At 37.7% G+C, this 19,866-nt stretch overlaps 1 protein-coding gene across 1 annotated transcript in view; it reads left to right on the top strand.

Annotated features, from left to right (window-relative positions):
• Cep290 (centrosomal protein 290) overlaps positions 1-19,866 on the top strand; it is an 81,096-nt gene that overhangs the window by 20,772 nt on the left and 40,458 nt on the right. Inside the window, exons 17-25 of the mRNA XM_041664539.1 lie at positions 761-873; positions 2,327-2,411; positions 3,089-3,231; positions 3,801-3,965; positions 5,034-5,183; positions 6,516-6,631; positions 8,360-8,462; positions 8,545-8,775; positions 15,938-16,111. Of these exons, the coding sequence (XP_041520473.1) occupies positions 761-873; positions 2,327-2,411; positions 3,089-3,231; positions 3,801-3,965; positions 5,034-5,183; positions 6,516-6,631; positions 8,360-8,462; positions 8,545-8,775; positions 15,938-16,111 (1,280 nt within the window). The remainder of the gene's footprint in view (positions 1-760; positions 874-2,326; positions 2,412-3,088; positions 3,232-3,800; positions 3,966-5,033; positions 5,184-6,515; positions 6,632-8,359; positions 8,463-8,544; positions 8,776-15,937; positions 16,112-19,866) is intronic.

Below are 19,866 nucleotides of genomic sequence, written 5' to 3'. Positions count from 1 at the left end.
TCACTGTTAAGGTCTTGTTTAAGCAGCTGTCTTTTGTGATTTCCCTGTCATACACAGACGACTCAGTCTTTCAGCAGACTCCCTGGTCCTCTGCCTCTTACCATGTTTCAGTCCTTCTGCAATGTCCCGTGAGCCTCCGGTATAAGGGTTATGTTTCAGTTGTTCTCAGTTGGGAATGGACTCCCCATAGTCATTATTCTCTGTATTTTCACTAGTTATGGCTTTTAGTAATGGTGTCCATCTGCTGCAAAGAGGTGTTTCTTTGATGAGAGAGTGAGAGATACATTCTTATCTGTGGGTGTAAAGATAGCTCTTTAGAATGCAGCTAGTAATTACACTGGGGCAGACTGAGAAGCCAATGATAATGGCACTGGGATGTGTCTCTACTGCATGTACTGGCTTTTTGGGATCCTAGTCTATTTGGATGCACACCTTCCTGAGTCTTGATGGAGTGGGGAGGGTCTTGGACTTCCCACATGGCAGGGTACCCTGCCCTCTCTTAGGACTTAAATAGTTCTACAACTTATTATTGGTTACTTTAAAATTAGCATAAAAATGATAAAGAAGGTACATTCAAGTCAGTCTCATTTTATTGATAACTTATTAAAAATAAACAAGATTAGAGAGTTATATTGGCTACATGTTGATCTAGGATTTTAGAAATATTGGACCTTTTGTTTGAATTAAAACTTAATTCTTGCATTGTATTAAAGGAGAGTGATTTTTGTGTTGGTTTCTTATTTGTTAATTCATATTGTAGGATTAACCATGGAGGACTCGAACCTAACTGAAAAGTTTTCTCAGGAAGATAAAATAGGAGAAAGACAACTAAATTTTATGAGCCTCAAAAGCATGAATGAAACACAATCAAAGGTAAACAGTATTGCTTTGACAACAAGAATAAAGGACAAGACTAGCAGTGCATTTTTTCTTCACTTAATCTCATTTAGCTCTTCTGCTCTTTTTAGCTGTTAAATAACTTGCTTAAATAACTTGGTATCTCTGGATGGATTAACGAGACATATTTACTTTGAACACAGATTAAGAGTTCAGCTACAGTAGAGCTGCTGCCTAGGAGACCATCTTTCAGTATTCTGCGATCAGATCAGAATGAGACAGAGGAGAATATGATCATACAATCATTGTCGAGAATGCTGCCTGCAATTCATCGTAGCGTAGAAAGTGGAGTGCATCCTATGGTCTCTTTAACTAGAGGTTCCTCATTTTTGCAAATGAAAGACGATACTACAGCTCCAGAAGCTATTACAATAAGGGAGATTTTTAAAGCACCATGTCTGCAGTCTGTGAGAAATCTAGAGTCATTAGTCAGTGCCCTCAGTAAAGAGAGCAATGAAGAGATAAGTGATTACCTATGCTCTCTTTCCAAGGAGTGTGTGAAGAAAGTGTCAGGAAGCCAGCAAGCTCTAGAAAAAAACATATTCTTACAGAAAAGCAGTTCATCATTTCAAGCATCACCAAGAGCTTCAGAATTAATGCAGAAATTATCACATGGGCAAAAGTCCGCAGTATTTTGTCAACAATCGTATGACCATGATGTGGAAAAAGTAACATCAGAAGATGAACAGTTCCATTATGAAGTGAAGTGTGCTGAGCTCAGTGTAAAAGACGAGAAAAGACAGAGTGAGTCACCCTCACAGACTGAGATGTTGAGAAGTGCAGATCCTGTGCCTGTTACTGCACAGCCCAAGTCATCTCAGCTAGATCCCCTTGAAAATCTTATACAACAGCTACAGAAAGAGCTAGTATTCCTTAGATTGCAGGTGAGCTTTCTTCATGCAATTTGTCTTATTTTCTTACCAGAGTTCTAGATAAGATTTCTTTTTATCTGCACATTAAAACTCATTTATAATAACAGATCTGTACTTTAAAATAAAAACTAAAATAATTACAATATATTTGCTTTGAACTTGTTGACTTGCCTAATATATTAAATGTTTCTTTAGAATGCAAATATAGCACAGGATTTATCGATCCAAGAAGAACAGAGTAGAAATGCAGAAATAGAACTTGACCGTCAGAGAAGCCAGGCAGAACAGGTAGTGTAAAGACAGACCGTGCAGGGCAACAACAATTGATACTAGGACAGAAACTGCTGCTATCCCCAGCCTCCTGCCAGCCACGGGGAGAGCGGGAGGAAGAGGTGGTAGCATCTCTGGTTTTATCCTTGGGCCTTCATTTTATAATTGCTCTGTCTCTGTAGCCTCTTTTCTGATGTGCTAAACTTGAATTTATAAAGCATTGTTTTAACCTGACACCTATTTATTACTGTGATATTTTATGAAACATGTTTATTCTCTTTGTTCAGAATGAATTTCTTTCAAGAGAACTAATTGAGAAGGAAAGAGACTTAGAAAGAAGTAGGACGGTAATTGCTAAATTTCAGAATAAATGTAAGTCACTATTATCTCTTCCTTTTCTATACCTAATTTCTCTACACTAGAATGTAAACTTTAATACTTTATTATTTATTTATGTATTTATTTATTTACTTTTCGATTTTGCGAGGCAAAGTTTCTCTGTAGCTTTAGAGCCCTGTCCTGGAACTAGCTCTTGCAGATCAGGCTGGCCTCGAACTCACAGAGATCTGCCTGCCTCTGCCTCCTGAGTGCTGGGATTGAAGACATTTGCTCCCACTGCCCGGCTAATTAGTTATTTTTTAATCTTTAATTGTCTTTATAATCTTAGCTTAGTCCCTGTTACATAGCTTTGTGGTTTACATAGGCATTTTTATTGTTATAGAATGTTAAAGTTCCATTTTTTATAAAAGTACATCACATATTTTATATGCTTAAGTGAAAGTAAAGTTATAAAAATATAAGGATTTTAATATAACAGAGCTATGCCACATGTGTGCCTGTGCATGTTTGCCTGTGTGTGTGTGTGTGTATGCATATGACTAAAATAGGCATGGTGTTTAAGTCGATTGTTCTTGTTCCATTTATAGTTGGATTTTTTATTTACATTTTTGTCCTCCAATTTTTTTTTATCTGAAAAATCTGTCATGTACATGGAAAATGTAAGTTGTAAGAACAATATATTTATTCAATGTGAAAAAATATAATTACAGTAAAAGAATTAGTTGAAGAAAATAAGCAACTTGAAGAAGGCATGAAAGAAATTTTGCAAGCTATTAAGGACATGCAGAAGGACCCTGATGTGAAAGGAGGTGAAACTTCTCTAATCATCCCAAGTCTGGAAAGACTGGTTAATGTAAGTTACGTGTGATGATAATGTCTGTCTGCAGCCAGTCCTTTTCTAGGGATTTCTGCTTCTGATGCTGTGATAAAATACTCAGATAAAAAGCACCTTAAGAAATAGGATGAATTATACATTTCAGGTACGGCCTGTTATGGCAGGAAAGTGTCAGCGGCAGGTACCAGAGCAGCTAATCACAGTGCATCCCCAGACTGGCAGAACTAACTCTTCTACTTTCTAGATGCTGAAGTGAGGAAGTGAAGATGTGAGAAACCCAGTATTTGCCCAGCTAACAAGAAACTGCCTCTTATATGAATGCTGATCATCTTATTACTGTCTGGCTATTTTCTGCTTTACTTATCGATTAATATTTACTTAATGTTATTTATTATAATGAAGTAATCAGTAACATAAGCTAAACTTAAATTTTATAAATATTACTATATATATAAATTTAAATAACAGTCTTATTAGACATGCCAGTGAACGTAGGAAGTTGATTAAATTATTGAAAGACATATTTTTCTTGTCTCTGATTTTACTGTTTTCCATTTCATTTATAATATGTAATATAAATATACTAGGCTATAGAATCAAAGAATGCAGAAGGAATCTTTGATGCCAGTTTGCATTTGAAAGCCCAAGTTGATCAACTTACAGGAAGGAATGAAGAATTAAGGCAAGAACTCAGGGAGTCTCGGAAAGAGGCTATAAATTATTCACAGCAGTTGGCAAAAGCAAACTTAAAGGTGAGACTTTTATTAAATACAAGAAAATATTAAAGCTATGACTGTCTGTTTTAATAGGAAACTTTTGGTTTGTTGTTTTTTTTTTTTTGTTTGTTTATCCTGGCTGTCCTAGAACTTGCTTTGTAGACCAAGCTGATCTTGAACTCACAGACTTCCATCTGCCTCTGCCTCCTGAGTGCTGGCATTAAAGGTATGTGCCACCACCACTCTAACTAGGAAGCTTTTTTTTTTAAAGACTTTTTTTGAAAGGAAAATGTCCTTTGAGTTCTTTCAACCCTAAACCACCTTTTTTTTTTTTTTTGGAAACTTGAAAATGTTTTTATTTATTTATTCTTTGATAATTTCTTATAGTGTATTTTGACCATATCCCATCCATGCTTGATCGGTTTAGATCCTGTCTAACAATCATACTTCATGTTCTTTCTTCCTCTTAAAACAACAACTAAAAACAAACAACAAAAACCTCAGACTGATTTGTGGTAGCCAGCTACCTACTCCTGAGCATGGCACCTGCCCTGGAGTATGGTGGTTATACTCCGTGTTGACCTACTGAAGAAACAGGTTTCTTCCTCTCTGGACAGTTTTACAGATGCCTGCTTAGCTAAGGCTGGGACTTGGTGAGCACATCATTTCCTCTGTGCTGCTATTTGTCAGGCTTGATCTTGTGCAGATATTGTGTGTGCTGTCAACAACAGTCTCCATATGGGCATCTGCCCTGCTGGGACTGGAAATGCTATTTCCATGGAGTCCTCCACAACCTCTGGTCCCTAGCATCTTTCTGCCCCTCTTCCGCATATATCCTTGAGCCCTATTTATGCTGAACATCCTGATGTCTCTCATAAAGATTCCTTATGAAGCTATGTGGAAAAGTAAGTTCCTTTACTATATAAGAGAACATAAAAACTCTAATCTTGTATTAGGGATTTCTAAGTAAAAAAATTAAAGTTTTATTAATTCTTGTCAAGTTCTTCCTGACCATTTAAAAAGATGCTCAGTGGAGAAAGCTGAAGAATAACTTCCTGCCTGGTCACTTTCCTAGCGTGATTATCATTCCTGGGTTGTTTCCAGATTGATCATCTGGAGAAAGAGACTGATCTTCTCCGCCAGTCTGCAGGAGCCAATGTAGTTTACAGAGGTGTAGACTTGCCTGATGGGATAGCACCGTCTAGTGCCCATATCATCAATTCCCAGAATGAATACTTAATACATCTTTTGCAGGTACTGGTAATCTTTGTAGTAATGGCAAACGTATTTGGTAGTATGTTTCTTAATTTAGTCTATGAATTCCTGTGAGTTCTCAGAGTAAACAGGTATGCTATTAGTAGATTGTGAGTCAGCTGGACTAATATAAGGGAAGTTTATTCTGTTTACCTACATGTAAAGCACGTTCATGTCTCTTGTTGATCTGTGTTAGTCATTTGAAATGTATAAAGACATGAAGAATTATAAGCAGATGCCATAAAGTAGCATCGTTTTGTGTTTATTACTGGTTAGAAAAGCAAGACAAGGAAAGGGCAAAGCTTCTCAATGCCCTTAGTAGATTGTCTCTTTTTGTGCTAATCACAGAAAAGCTTGCAAGTAAACCTGACCCTCACCATTTCTTTCCTGGGTAAATGTTGGTCCACTGCAAATTAGGAAGGGTGCTCTATTTCATCACTTGCCCTGTAATTGTACTTGAAAAATCTATTCAAAACAAAAATACATTTCTGATTTTAAGCAGCATTTCTTCTCACTGCTAGCTTATCTATTAGTGTGATACTTGAGTTATAATCATCAAATTTTGGTTTTGTATTTATATATAATATTACTCTTTATTTGAATTTGTATGATACAGGAATCATGTAAGGGTAACTTAACAACATATCAAAACATTCCTTTAAAATTCATCTTATATCACTACTTTTAAATTCATGGCATTATTAATGATTGATTTTTGTACATTAGAGGGACATCGTCAACAAATAATGGCAACGTGATATACTTGATCTAAGATTTTTTTTTTTAATAAAAAAGCGGGGGCCTAGCAAAATGACGCTGTGGGTACAGGCACTGGTGCCGGCCCCGACAGCCTCTGTTTGTCTTCAGTCGCTGCACCATGTATTGGAAGGAGAGAACAGATGCCCTAAGTTATCCTCTGGCCTCCAGGCTGCATCGTGCACTCACCTGCATGCAAATGAGTGCTTTAATTAATTCACAGTTTCCCCATGTTTAAAAAGACATAGAAAGGCTAATTTTAGTCAAGGCACAAAAATGTCTGCTGACCAAAGAATATGTCGCTAAATAATAGGAGTTGAGTGTTTGACTGTTCTGTTTGATAAATGTTTATGCTCAAGGTGAATACTGTATCAGATAGATGTGTGCTTACTGCAGCTACCACATTTGAAAAGAATAATTTTGCTTGTTTTATAGGACTTTTATGTGTATTACCTTGTTCTTTGTATCTTATGTTAAAATGTTTGAAATATGGAGTTTTAATAATATTTTTGGAATGTGAATCTGTACCCTTTGAATTCAAAATGTAGTGTAATGCTATTTAAACTTAATTTTTAGGACCTAGACAATAAAGAAAAGAAGTTAAAACATTTAGAAGATTCTCTTGAAGATTATAACAGAAAATTTGCAGTAATTCGTCATCAACAAAGTTTATTATATAAAGAATATCTAAGGTATCTATGTTTTGAAACTTTATAAATTTAGTTGGATATTGTACTGTTTTTTAGTCACAAAGAAAAGTACTGATCCCCTCCACATAACTGTTGTCAAAAGTGTGTTTAAATGTGCTTCTGAATTAGTTCAGTGATCTCAGCCCTCTTCATGTCTGGGATTGACAGAGATGAACCAGACTCCAGCACTAGGTAAATGTGAGACACTGAGCTAGTTGTTTTTCCTTTACTGTGTGTGTCTTAGCTGCTTGTAAAAATCTATGATAACACTTTTTTTTTAAACACCAATAGGGTTGTCATGCATTTAAGTGAATAATTACAAGAAAATATTCAAGTTATTGCATAGCACAACTATACACGATAGATAGTTGCTGTTGTTCGCAGTACTCATCCTGTCACCTTTACACAACCATGTTCTTAGGGACTACCATGCCTCCCCTTACCTCTCACCTCATCACGACGATCATATTCTTAGTAGGAAGGAGGCTTCATAGCCAAAGGTGATTCTGAACACTTATGGTAGCATCTGCTTGACAGGAAACCCAGAGGTAGTTAGAGGATGGATCAATTTATATGCATTTTTGTTAGCTACTGTCGTTATAAAATATTTCTAGACGTTCATAGACCAGAGAGTCATGTTGATTGAAGAAGAGTAACATGTTTTTCCATATTTTGACACATATCTAATCAAAATTAAGTCATATGTTGAAATCAAAACCATTTAGAGGCAAAGGTAATTATGCCACTAAAATTCGCTCATGCCAAGCATAAATTAACAGTTGTATGACTTTTCAGTTAGCAAAAATGACTTATATACTTGTAAAACTGGTTCATCTAGATTTATTTTAATTGAAAAGTAAATCTGTATTTGTTTTATGCTATATGCACAAAATATTTAGAATGCAAATATTAGAAATCACTAGATTTGGAGAAAAATGATTTTCTCTTTGCCATTGGGTATCAAATGCAAATAGCTTTTGGATAGGGTTGGGACCCTCTGTCCACTTTATGAAGTTTTCTCCAAATTCAGTCATTTCTAATATTTGCATTCAAAAATTTTTTTGTATATTCATTGCTCATATTTAAGTTGAGCCAGAATTTTGAGTTTTTCAGAATTTGTTTAGTGTATTAACTATATTTATATTCTTAATCTTTTTCTCTATACAGTCTTTGTTTATTAATCCTATATTCTTAGTAGTTATTCAGTTAAAGTTATATATACATACACACACATATATATATATATAAAATAAAAATACATACATATATATGCTTTTACCAAATCAACTTAATCCAGTACGTGCTCTGCAAAGTTAGGTTTTTATGCCATTTAGTTATGAAACCTTTAATGCTAAAGTGAAGTTTCAAAGAACCCTGTTCAAATGAATTTTTAAGCCTTGGAGTTTTTTTTTTTTCTGTTTAATTTTTATTGACAAAATATTGTAGACTTGACTTTTATGTTTCAAGTCTGGATGAAGATTGAGGTATTATGTTGCAAATATATTAAAGAGATTGGGCAAATAAAGATGGAAATAACTTGATAAAATTGCTACCACTTTTAATTTACTAAAACATTGAGTGAAAATGTAACATCTTGTAATTTGAATGTTTGGTAGTGTGTCTTTCATTCTGAGAATATTTAAAGCTTCCATAATCTAAATTCATCCCTTTTGCAGTTAAAAAAATTATTCTATTTATTATCTTTTTCATTGTTATTGCATGATATTATAGTGAAAAGGAGACGTGGAAAACAGAGTCTGAGACAACAAAAGAGGAGAAGAGGAAGCTTGAGGACCAAGTCCAGCAGGATGCTGTGAAAGTGAAGGAGTATAATGTAAGCCTGAGTCGGGATGTTACTCTGCCAGGCTCCCGAGGATAGCTGGTTCACTTAGTAACGCCAGTGTGCTTCTCTGCAGAATCTGCTCAGTGCTCTTCAGATGGATTCAAATGAGATGAAGAAAATGCTTTCGGAAAACAGTAGGAAAATCACCGTTTTGCAAGTGAATGAGAAGTCCCTCATACGGCAGTATACAACCCTGGTGGAAATGGAGCGGCAGCTTAGGAAAGAAAACGGGAAGCACAAGAATGACTTAGTGTCAATGGAAGCTGAAGTTACTGAAAAAATTGGAAGTTTGCAAAGATTTAAGGTATTTCTGAAAATTTTTTTGTGGGGGGCAGGTTAGGAATTTTTCAGGTCAACAATCAGTGAGACTCTTGCACACCATCAACAGGATTAATGGTTTGTGATTACTGACATTTCTGTAATTACTTTATCCATTTTTTGTAGACTACTAAAATTGTAGACAAATATTTTTAGCATATATCTCTACCATAGAAAGTTTTGTTTGCATAATTGTAATAATGTTATTTTACTGAAAAATTGACAGTATTTCCCTAACTTTCCCACTGTGCTGACTATATTTAGTCTTCTTTAGGTCTAGGCTTTGATCATGAATAGTGCATGTATTAAATTTGACAGTTGCATGTCCTGACCCTGAAGACAGTGACCTGTTTCACTGTGTTTTGCTCTTCTCTTTGAAGAATATTTGATTGACCTACTTTTTTTTGATTTTACCAAGTTTAACTCTGAGACCTTGATTTGATTCAATTTAAACAGTTTTAGCAAGAATACATCTTAAATAATCATCTATGTTATGTCATTCCAAAAGATAGCATATCTGTCTAGATGGTGTTTTGTGGGGAATTACATCATTTTTGATTGATATCTTTATTTTTTTTTATTGAGAAAAGGAGAAAAAAAACATAAACAAAAAACAAGTTTCCACCTCCTCCCAGCCTCCCATTTCCCTCCCCCTCCTCCCACCCTTCTCCCCCTCCCCCCCCACTCCTCTCCCCCTCCCTCTCCAGTCCACAGAGCAGTCCGGGTTCCCTGCCCTGTGGTAAGTCCTAGGTCCTCCCCCCTCCGTCCATGTCTAGGAAGGTGAACATCCAAACTGGCTAGGCTCCCACAAAGCCAGCACATTAAGTAGGATCAAAACCACGTGCCATTGTCCTTGGCGTCTCATCAGCCCTCATTGCTTGCCATGTTCAGAGAGTCCGGTTTTATCCCATGCTTTTTCGGTCACAGTCCAGCTGGCCTTGGTGCGCTCCCAGTAGATCAGCTCCACTATCTCAGTGGGTGGGTGCACCCCTCATGGTCCCGACTTCTTTGCTCATGTTCTCCCTCCTTCTGCTCCCTCATTGGGACCTTGGGAGCTCAATCCAGTGCTCCAGTGTGGGTCTCTGTCTCTATCTCTATCCATCACCAGATGAAGGTTCTATGATGATATGCAAGATATTCGTCAGTATTGCTCTAGGATAGGGTCATTTCAGGTTCCCTATCCTCAGCTTCCCAAGGAACTAACTGGGAACCTCATCTTGGGCACTTGGGAGCCCCTCTAGGGTCAAGTCTCTTGCCCACCCTAAAGTGGCTCCCTTAATTAAGAATTGTGGTTCCGTGCTCCCCTATCCACCCTTCCTTTATCCCAATCCTCCTGTTTCCCCAAGTCCCCCCTCCTTCCCTTCTACCTTTTCTCTCCCCATCTCCCCTTACCCCCATCCCACCCCACCCCCAAGATCCCAATTTTCTCCCCGGCAATTTGGTCTACTTACCCTTAGCCAAGAGGATACCTATATGTTTTTCCTTGGGTTCACCTTCTTACTTAGCTTCTTTAGGTTCAGCTATTATAGACTCCGTGACCCTTATTTATGGCTAGAAACCAATTATGAGCGAGTACATCCCATGTTCATCTTTTTGGGTCTGGGACACCTCACTCAGGATAGTGTTTTCTATTTCCATCCATTTGCATGCAAAATTCGAGAAGTCATTGTTTTTTACCGCAGCGTAGTACTCTAGTGTGTATATATTCCATACTTTCTTCATCCATTCTTCCATTGAAGGGCATCTAGGTTGTTTCCAGGTTCTGGCTATTACAAATAATACTGCTATGAACATAGTTGAACAAATGCTTTTGTCATATGATAGAGCATCTCTTGGGTATATTCCCAGGAGTGGTATTGCGGGGTCCAGGGGTAGGTTGATCCCGAATTTCCTGAGAAACCGAAACACTGACTTCCACAGTGGTTGCACAAGATTGCATTCCCACCAGCAATGGATGAGGGTACCCGTTCCTCCACAGCCTCTCCAGCAAAGGTTATCCTTGGTGTTTTTGACTTTAGCCATTCTGACAGGTGTAAGATGATATCTCAAAGTTGTTTTGATTTGCATTTCCCTGATTGCTAAGGAAGTTGAGCACGACCTTAAGTGTCTTTTGGCCATTTGAACTTCTTCTGTTGAGAATTCTCTGTTCAGTTCAGTGCCCCATTTTTTAATTGGGTTAATTAGCATTTTAAAGTCTAGTTTCTTGAGTTCTTTATATATTTTGGAGATCAGACCTTTGTCTGTTGCGGGGTTGGTGAAGATCTTCTCCCAGTCAGTAGGTTGCCTTTGTGTCTTAGTGACCATGTCCTTTGCTCTACAGAAGCTTCTCAGTTTAAGTAGGTCCCATTTATTCAATGTTGCCCTTAATGTCTGTGCTTCTGGGGCTATACATAGGAAGCGATCTCCTGTGCCCATCTGTTGTAGGGTATTTCCCACTTTCTCTTCTATCAGGTTCAGTGTGTTCGGGCTGATATTGAGGTCTTTAATCCATTTGGACTTGAGTTTTGTGCATGGTGATAGATATGGGTCTATTTTCATTCTTCTACAGGTTGACATCCAGTTGTGCCAGCACCATTTGTTGAAGATGCTTTCTTTCTTCCATTGTATACTTTTAGCTCCTTTATCGAAAATGAGGTGTTCATAGGTTTGTGGGATAAAATCCGGGTCTTCTATACGATTCCATTGGTCGACTTCTCTGTTTTTATGCCAGTACCACACTGTTTTCATTACTGTAGCTCTGTAATAGAGTTTGAAGTCAGGGATGGTAATGCCTCCAGAAGATCCTTTATTGTATAGGATTGTTTTGGCTATCCTGGGTTTTTTGTTTTTCCATATAAAGTTGATTATTGTCTTCTCCAGATCTGTGAAGAATTTTGATGGGATCTTGATGGGGATTGCATTGAATCTATAAATTGCCTTTGGTAGAATTGCCATTTTTACTATGTTGATCCTCCCAATCCAAGAGCAAGGGAGGTCCATCCATTTTTTGGTATCCTCTTCAATTTCTTTCTTCAATGCCTTAAAGTTCTTGTCAAATAGATCTTTCACTTCCTTGGTTAGATTTACCCCAAGATATTTTATGCTGTTTTTGGCTATTGTGAATGGTGAAGCTTCTCTGATTTCCCTCTCTGCTTCCATATCCTTTGTGTATAAGAGGGCGACTGATTTTTTTGGAGTTGATCTTGTATCCTGCCACATTACTAAAGCTGTTTATCAGCTGTAAAAGTTCTTTGGTGGAGTTTTGGGGGTCGCTTATGTACACTATCATATCATCTGCAAATAACGAAAGTTTAACTTCTTCCTTTCCAATTCGAATCCCCTTGATTCCATTATGTTGTCTTATTGCTATTGCTAGAATTTCAAGCACTATATTGAAGAGGTATGGCGAGAGTGGACAGCCTTGTCGTGTTCCTGAGTTAAGTGGGATGGCTTTGAGTTTCTCTCCGTTTAATTTGATGTTAGCTGTCGGCTTGCTGTATATAGCTTTTATTATATTTAGGTATGACCCTTGTATCCCTAATCTCTCCAAGACTTTTAACATAAATGGATGTTGAATTTTGTCAAATGCTTTTTCAACATCTAATGAAATGATCATATGGTTTTTTTCTTTCAGTTTATTTATATGCTGGATTACATTGATAGATTTTCGTATGTTGAACCAGCCCTGCATCTCAGGAATGAAGCCTACATTAAGGAGTATAGGTATTAGGTCTTCTTGGAAGTTCTGGTAGAATTCTGCATTGAAACCATCTGGTCCTGGGCTTTTTTTGGTAGGGAGGTTTTTGATAACAGCTTTTAATTCTTCGCAACTGACAGGTCTGTTTAGATTGTTCACCTGGTCCTGGTTTAATTTTGGTAAATGGTATTTATCTAAAAAAGTGTCCATTTCTTTTACATTTTCCAGTTTTGTGGCATACAGGCTTTTGTAGTAAGATCTAATGACTCTCTGAATTTCCTCTGTGTCTGTGGTTATGTCCCCCTTTTCATTTCTGATCTTATTAATTTGTGTGTTCTCTCTCTGTCGTTTGATTAGTTTGGATAGGGGTTCATCAATCTTGTTGATTTTCTCCAGGAACCAGCTTTTTGTTTCATTGATTCTTTGGATTGTTTTCTGTGTTTCTATTTTGTTGATTTCAGCCCTCAGTTTGATTATTTCCATTCTTCTACTCCTCCTAGGTGAGTCTGCTTCTTTTTTTTTCTAGAGCTTTTAGGTGGGCTGTTAAGTCTCCAATATGTGCTTTCTCTGTTTTCTTTAGGTGGGCACTTAGTGCTATGAACTTTCCTCTCAGGACTGCTTTCATAGTGTCCCATAAGTTCGAGTATGTTGTTTCTTTATTTTCATTGAATTCAAGGAAGACTTTAATTTCTTTCTTTATTTCTTCCTTAATCCAGGTATGGTTCAGTAGTTGACTGTTCAGTTTCCATGAGTTTGTAGGCTTTCTGGGGGTAGCATTGTTGTTGAATTCTAACTTTAATCCATGGTGATCTGATAAGACACAGGTGGTTACTAATATTTTTTTGTAACTGTGTAAGTTAGCTTTAAGGAACCCTGTTTCTTTTTAGAGGGAAAACTATTTACATGCCAAAACTGATTATATGATGACGTCATTACTACTTGACTCTTTCCTTGGAAGATATAGGGAATATTGATGGAGGAAGGTCATTGGTTAACTAATAAAGAAACTGCTTGGCCTCATAGGTTAAAACATAGTTGGGAGGAGTAAACAGAACAGAATGCTGGGAGAAAGAAGCTGAGTCAGGGAGTCGCCATGATTCTCCTACCGGACACAGACACAGATGCAGGTTAAGATCTTCCCTGGTAAGACACCTCATGGTGTTACAGGGATATATTAGAAATGGGTTAGATTGATATGTAAGAGCTAGCCAATAAGAGGCCAGGCAGTGTTTAAAAGAATACAGTTTCTGTGTAATTATTTCAGGGCATAAGCTAGCCATGTAGGCGGCCGGAATGCTGGGGACGCAGCCCCGCCGCTCATATTACAACAGAGTAACTTTCTGGAGAGATGGCTCAGTGGTTAAGAGCATTGCCTGCTCTTCCAAAGGTCCTGAGTTCAATTCCCAGCAACCACATGGTGGCTCACAACCATCTGTAATGAGGTCTGGTGCCCTCTTCTGGCCTGCAGGCATACAAGCAAACAGAATAATGTATACCTAATGAATAAACAAATATTAAAAAAAAAAAAGAATATGAGTGCATGCTGTTATTTCCAATACAAACTTAACATTACAAGGTAATTATACCACTATATTTTATTCCCTAAACTCATTTAACTTTGTAATGTTATTTTCTTCATTGTTTTGCATAGAAAACTAAAATATTAGTTATTCTATCAGATATCATCACATATTAAAAGTAATAGCATCTGTAACACTTCTTAATATATGCTAAAATTTCTTTGCAGTTGTAATTTTCCTCGGAATCTGTCCTATTTAGCATTGTTGGCAAAAATAACATTCTAGTAACTTGAAAGAATTTCATCATCTTTTAATTTTCTTTTTGCTTTCAATATTAGGATTTTTCAAAATGAATTAGAATATATAAACCGTGTTTTAAAAGATTTAGTAAGAAATGTCTTGCTGCTGCCCCTGTCCTGCTATCCAGGTAACAGAAAGAATACTTTCCAGGTAATATTTCTGCAACAGAAACAGAACCTGGGAGTGATTACCCATCCACTTCTGTCTGTACCTTCACCTGAGAGCTGTTTCTATTTGGACATGAATTAAGGAAAATTTGGGACTTAGGAATGTCCTTGTTTTTATTTTTGTGGCTTTAAGAAAATTGGACTCTTGGGTTTTACCAATATAGATAGTGCTGAAAATAAGAGCTGGAGTGAGTGTTCTGCCATCCTCCCTCTTTCTTCAAACATCGTTTCTGCTTTATGTTTTTTTGTGTTTCATTTTTTTATAATAGAAAATAAGAAAGGGGAATGTTTTCAAGGAAACAAAACGTATTTCCTTGCTTTTTATCCAGCCTGCTTCACAAAATGAAAGCAAACCCCTAGAATATAGTAGAATAGTATATGTTTATTTACATGAAAGACGCTGTTGCAGTTAGAGCAGAAGACTCAGGAATGCATTATGACTATAGCGTCTTCATCTCCTCTTCATCAGTCTGGTTATTTATTGCACCGCTTGTCCCCATCATGCTGTGCTTTTTTTATGTACCTTTGGCTGGTCATAGAGCATCTTACTGGAAAGAACTGAGAGTCCCTGTACCTTGTTTGTTTTAATAAAACCACTTTAGTGCCTCCGATTAATGACTTTTCATTAGAATGGTAGGACATTATGTGGCTTCTCTTCTTAGGGCCGTAAAAATACCTAATAAACTTAGAAATAGGAAAAGTTTGTTTTGGTTCAGAAATTGGGAGGTTTGAAAATATGGTCTCACTACCTTTGGCCTGTGGTGGTACAAGTACATCTTAGTAAGACTGGGCAATAGAGGCCTTCTTACTCATAGGTAATTATAATGAAAAGGAAAAGAGAGCACAAAGGGACAGAGGCCCCATCATCCTTGTGAAAGCACACTCCAGGTGACCTGGGCTTCCCCCCGGCCCCCACATCTTAGTCCTTTCCATTCCCTAGCAGCACCCTGCTACAGAATACGCTTTGACCATGTGTCTCTGGAGGAAGAATATTCTGTATTAGATTATAGCAAACAAGAAATAAGTAACAAATTCTTATTGCTACCGTTTAGACTATTTTTATTACTCAATAATAGGAACCAAAAATAAGTGTGTGATTTTAAGAAAGCAGGCAAGCATAGCTAAAATGTAAAGGTTTCCTTATTTCATACTAATTTTGTCATTTAAAATGTCAAATGTTTGGTTGACTTTATTCTTCCAAAGTTTAGAATAGCCAGGCATCCAAAGGTTATTTCTGAATTGTTTATTTTACTTTCTCAAATTAATTATATTTCAATTTACTGTGACAGCTTGTAAAAGGATTCATTTAAATTGCTAATTAAAACTTTCCAAATATTATTTCCTATATGAAAGAATAACATGAGAAATATATTTTTCAAATGGTTTTAAAATCCATTTTGCTTTCAGTTGAATCATCTTTCTTAAAAATAACTTATGCTTTACCAGAAAAAGTATGCAAATTTAACTGTGTATCTTTTTTTTCAGGAAATGGCTACCTTCAAAATTGCAGCTCTCCAGAAAGTTGTAGATAATAGTGTCTCTTTGTCTGAACTTGAACTTGCCAATAAGCAATACAATGAACTAACTACTAAGTACAGGGACATACTGCAGAAAGATAACATGCTTGTTCAGAGGACAAGTAACCTGGAGCACCTGGAGGTGAGTGTGTATGATCTTTGAACCCTGTCGTTCTAGCCGCTTCACTTTGAGGGTGTCCTGGGGCTGTAAGACTTCTACCCATTTCTAGTGATTAAAGTTGGTTTCTATTTATGTAACTGTGGTGGAGATATGATCATGGGTATAACCTAGTTGTGGTTTGTCCTGGATATCAGTACATATTTCTATATGTAGCATACTGTGTATTTATAATTGTCAATAACTTAAAGGTGACTTTATCTAGGGCATCCTCTTATGTGTCTTATATGACTTAGATGATGCCACACACCACGGCCCCTGTCTGCGCTCTATGCGCTAGACCCCAGTTCGCGAGCTTCTGGCAAGGGGCTGGAGGTTGAGAATACACATGCAGAGACAGACCGACACACAGACCTTCCACCACTGGTACCAAAAAACCCTCTTTAATAGCACCATGGAGGCTTAAATACCCTGCAGTCAATGGCCAACGGGTGAAAATCCCATCCTCTGATCCTCTAGGCAAAGAACAGCTTTTAGTCACTTCCATTAGAAGGCTCTAGACAGGGAAGAGCAGCTGAAGACCAGGACTTAATTGGTCCCAACAGTCAAACTTCTTTCTTGGCACACATGGAATTAAAAGGAGACATGCTATTAAATACCTATTCTTCTCTTTTCTTGCCTTGATCTCAGAGTCCTCAAATTTGGTTTCTTATGATAAATTTGTTTCACTGTGAATGCATTATTAATAGCAATTCATAGATATTGGATGAGCGTTCCAAATCTCCATTTTCTCATGTTTTAGAAATACTGAAAACTGGGGTGGGGATGAAGGAGATGGCTCTGGGTGTAAAAGGTCTTCCTGGCAGGTAATTTGGATCTGTGGAACACGTATGTTTTAGTTTCTTTTGTGTGATGAATCACCTAGCAAAATCAACTTTAAAAAGAAGGATTTCTCTGACTCCCAGTTCACGGTAGAGTCTGTCATGGTAGGGAAATCCATATAGCAGGAGCACGTAGTGTGAAGCACTTTGTCACATCGTGTCCTCAATCAAGGCATGGGTGAATGCATGCTTTTTTCTTCTTAGCTTGCTCTCTCCATCTTATATCGTTGTCTCTCCCACTAAGGGAAGTGATCCACAGTCAAGATGCGTTTTCCTCCATTAGTTGATATAATTAAGGTAATCCCCCACAGGGGCCATCCCCCTGCTGATTATAGATTCTGTCAAGTTGACAACTATTATATTACATCATGAAAAAAAAAACAGTATGGACCCATAATAGCATCACTCCTACAGCCACAGGGAGACAGAGAGAGGGAAATGACCTTGTCTGGAAGCCTGTGGCCAACTAGTCAGAATTATAGAGCACAGAGGCAGAAACAATGAGGAAATGCCCTGCTTTTGTCAGAGTGAACGGCAAGAACAGACTTCCAAAAGTTGTTCCTGGATCTCAACACATATGTTCCATTACATGTGTGCCTATACACACATCACACACAGAGACTACAGTGTTGGAAGGTCCTAAGTTTCATTTGTGTATATAGTCCTGACTTTTCATTATTCTGCTTTTTAATCTTTATTTCCTCGGTGGAGTGTGTGTGTGTGTGTGTGTGTGTGTGTGTGTTTGCATGTGGATGACATTCTCTAGCTTGAATGTATGTGTGTATGTGCATCACGTACTTGCTGTGCCTGCAGAGACCAAAAGAGGTTATTGGATCCTCTGTAACTGGAGTTACTGACAGTTCCAGTCTGTGTTCTTTCCTCCCAGTTCTCTACATTTCCCACTTTTATCATTCTCGGGAGAAATAAAGGCCCAGGCATCTACAGGCTTCTCAGTAGAAGTAGAGGTGTATGTCTTTAAGATCCTCCACAAGCATGGAATAGGAAATAATTTGGGGAGCTCAGAATGTCATACTTACATAGGGAAACACACTGAGTAAATGAAACATTATGTCTCTGATGACTTATGCAAAATAGCTTGAGTCATTATGTGTTAATACTACCTAGAAATAATCTAGTCCATTTACTTTTTACTGCTTTTGCTGAAGACCAGAGATAATCATGTTACTGCTTAAAGATAATTCTATTTAGATGTGGTAATAATTTCCTTTCCCCATTCTCCATGTCCTTGTTCTATGTCTCCGGTATTAGCAAAGCTCTTAAGAAATCTGCAGTTAGCTACCAGTGAGCTGTTTCTTTCCTTATTTTGTCTTGCTAATACTCAAAACTCAGGCAAGAACTGAATGTCTCAGCTCCATCACTAGTCTTCAATAAACAGCTTTTTAAATTTTATTTGCTATTGTTATTATTTGTGTGTGTGTCTGTGTGTGTTTACGTGTTTAGGTAAGATAATTTTTAGGAGTCAGTTCATGGTAGGTTCTGGAGATGGAACACAGATTGTCAGACTTGCACAATAAGAACTTTTGCTTGTTGAGGCATATTGTTTGCCTTCAGTGACTTTTAGCTCAATTCTTCTGTTTTCCCAAAGAACATTTTTAAATTGTTCCTCAAAATTGGTGTTTGTATTTGAGATATGGATTTACCTAGGCTGGGGGAAAGCACAGTACCAGGGTGCCTGCTGCCCGCTGAGGACTTGAATGCAGATCCCAGCCTTCGTGGTCGTGGTCAGGTTTCCACAGCTGCCCAGGACTTGGGAGTTAGAAACAACTGGACCCTGAGGCCAGCATCAGCCTAGACTCTCTACAGATCCTGTCTCAAACAGACAGTCAAATGAACCTGAGAGTGAGAGCGAGCAAGAATCCTTAGTAGTTCCCTTCGTTTCCTGTTCTTTCTGTGATTCGTTTATAATTTTAACATTATCATCACATCTTTTATGCTCTTCTATTGCTGATGGCACTGTCTTGGTTTTTCACTTCACCTTGTTTTGTTGCAGCCATTACACACATTGCCATCTCCAGTCGTAAACCCTCCTTGCTGCCTCTAAAATGATAGCTGCGCATACTGTAATCATGTTACTCAATCCCATGATTAGAATCACTTGATTGGCAAAAAGTCAAATTCTCTCTCTGTTTACCTTATGATAGTTCTTGCTCTAAGGCAGTGATTCTAAGCCTCTGGTTTGCTACTGGTATCAAACCACCCTTTCACAGGGGTGACCTGTGACATTGGAAAACGCAGATGTTCATAACAGCAGCAAACTACAGCTATGGAGTAGCAGTGAAAATAACTCTATGGTCGGTGGTCAACACGAAGGTCCCAGCATTAGGGAGGCTGAGAACCACTGCTTTAAAGCAAGACAAGAGTTTAAAAGCTCAGATAAGGAAAATGGGGCTGAACTAGGAAAAGATTGGGTGTTTGAAGACCTAAGCAACAGTAAGCAAAATTAGGAGCCTTGGAATTTAGATTTTGGAATTTAGGGCATATGCATACGTCTTAATGAAGGATTATCAATGTTGGGTTGGCCTCTGGGCATGTTTGTGGGGGGATTGTTTTAACTAACATTATCAATATGAAAATACATAGCCCACTGTGGAGGGGGTTTCTGCTCTGTGTAAGAGTGGAGAAGTCAAGCTGAGTACCAGCAAGCAATCATACATGTGCTTACTTGTGTTCCTGACCAGATGTGATAGGACTAGCTGTTTGAAGTTCCTGCCTTGAATTCCCTTAACGGTAGATGGAAACCTGGGATTATACCCCTTCAATAAGCTAACCCCTAAATTGTTTTTGTGATAGGCCGTTTTACCACAGCAACAAGAAGAACTAGCAAAGGAGATTCTACCACACTCACATACACACAGACCATAAATGGAGAAGCCTGTA

Source organism: Microtus oregoni, unplaced genomic scaffold (genome assembly GCF_018167655.1).
Source record: "Microtus oregoni isolate MIOR12 unplaced genomic scaffold, Mior012 000001F_ref0000356, whole genome shotgun sequence".
Classification (NCBI taxonomy): Eukaryota; Metazoa; Chordata; class Mammalia; order Rodentia; family Cricetidae; genus Microtus; species Microtus oregoni.
This window is presented reverse-complemented; position numbering and strand designations above follow the sequence as displayed.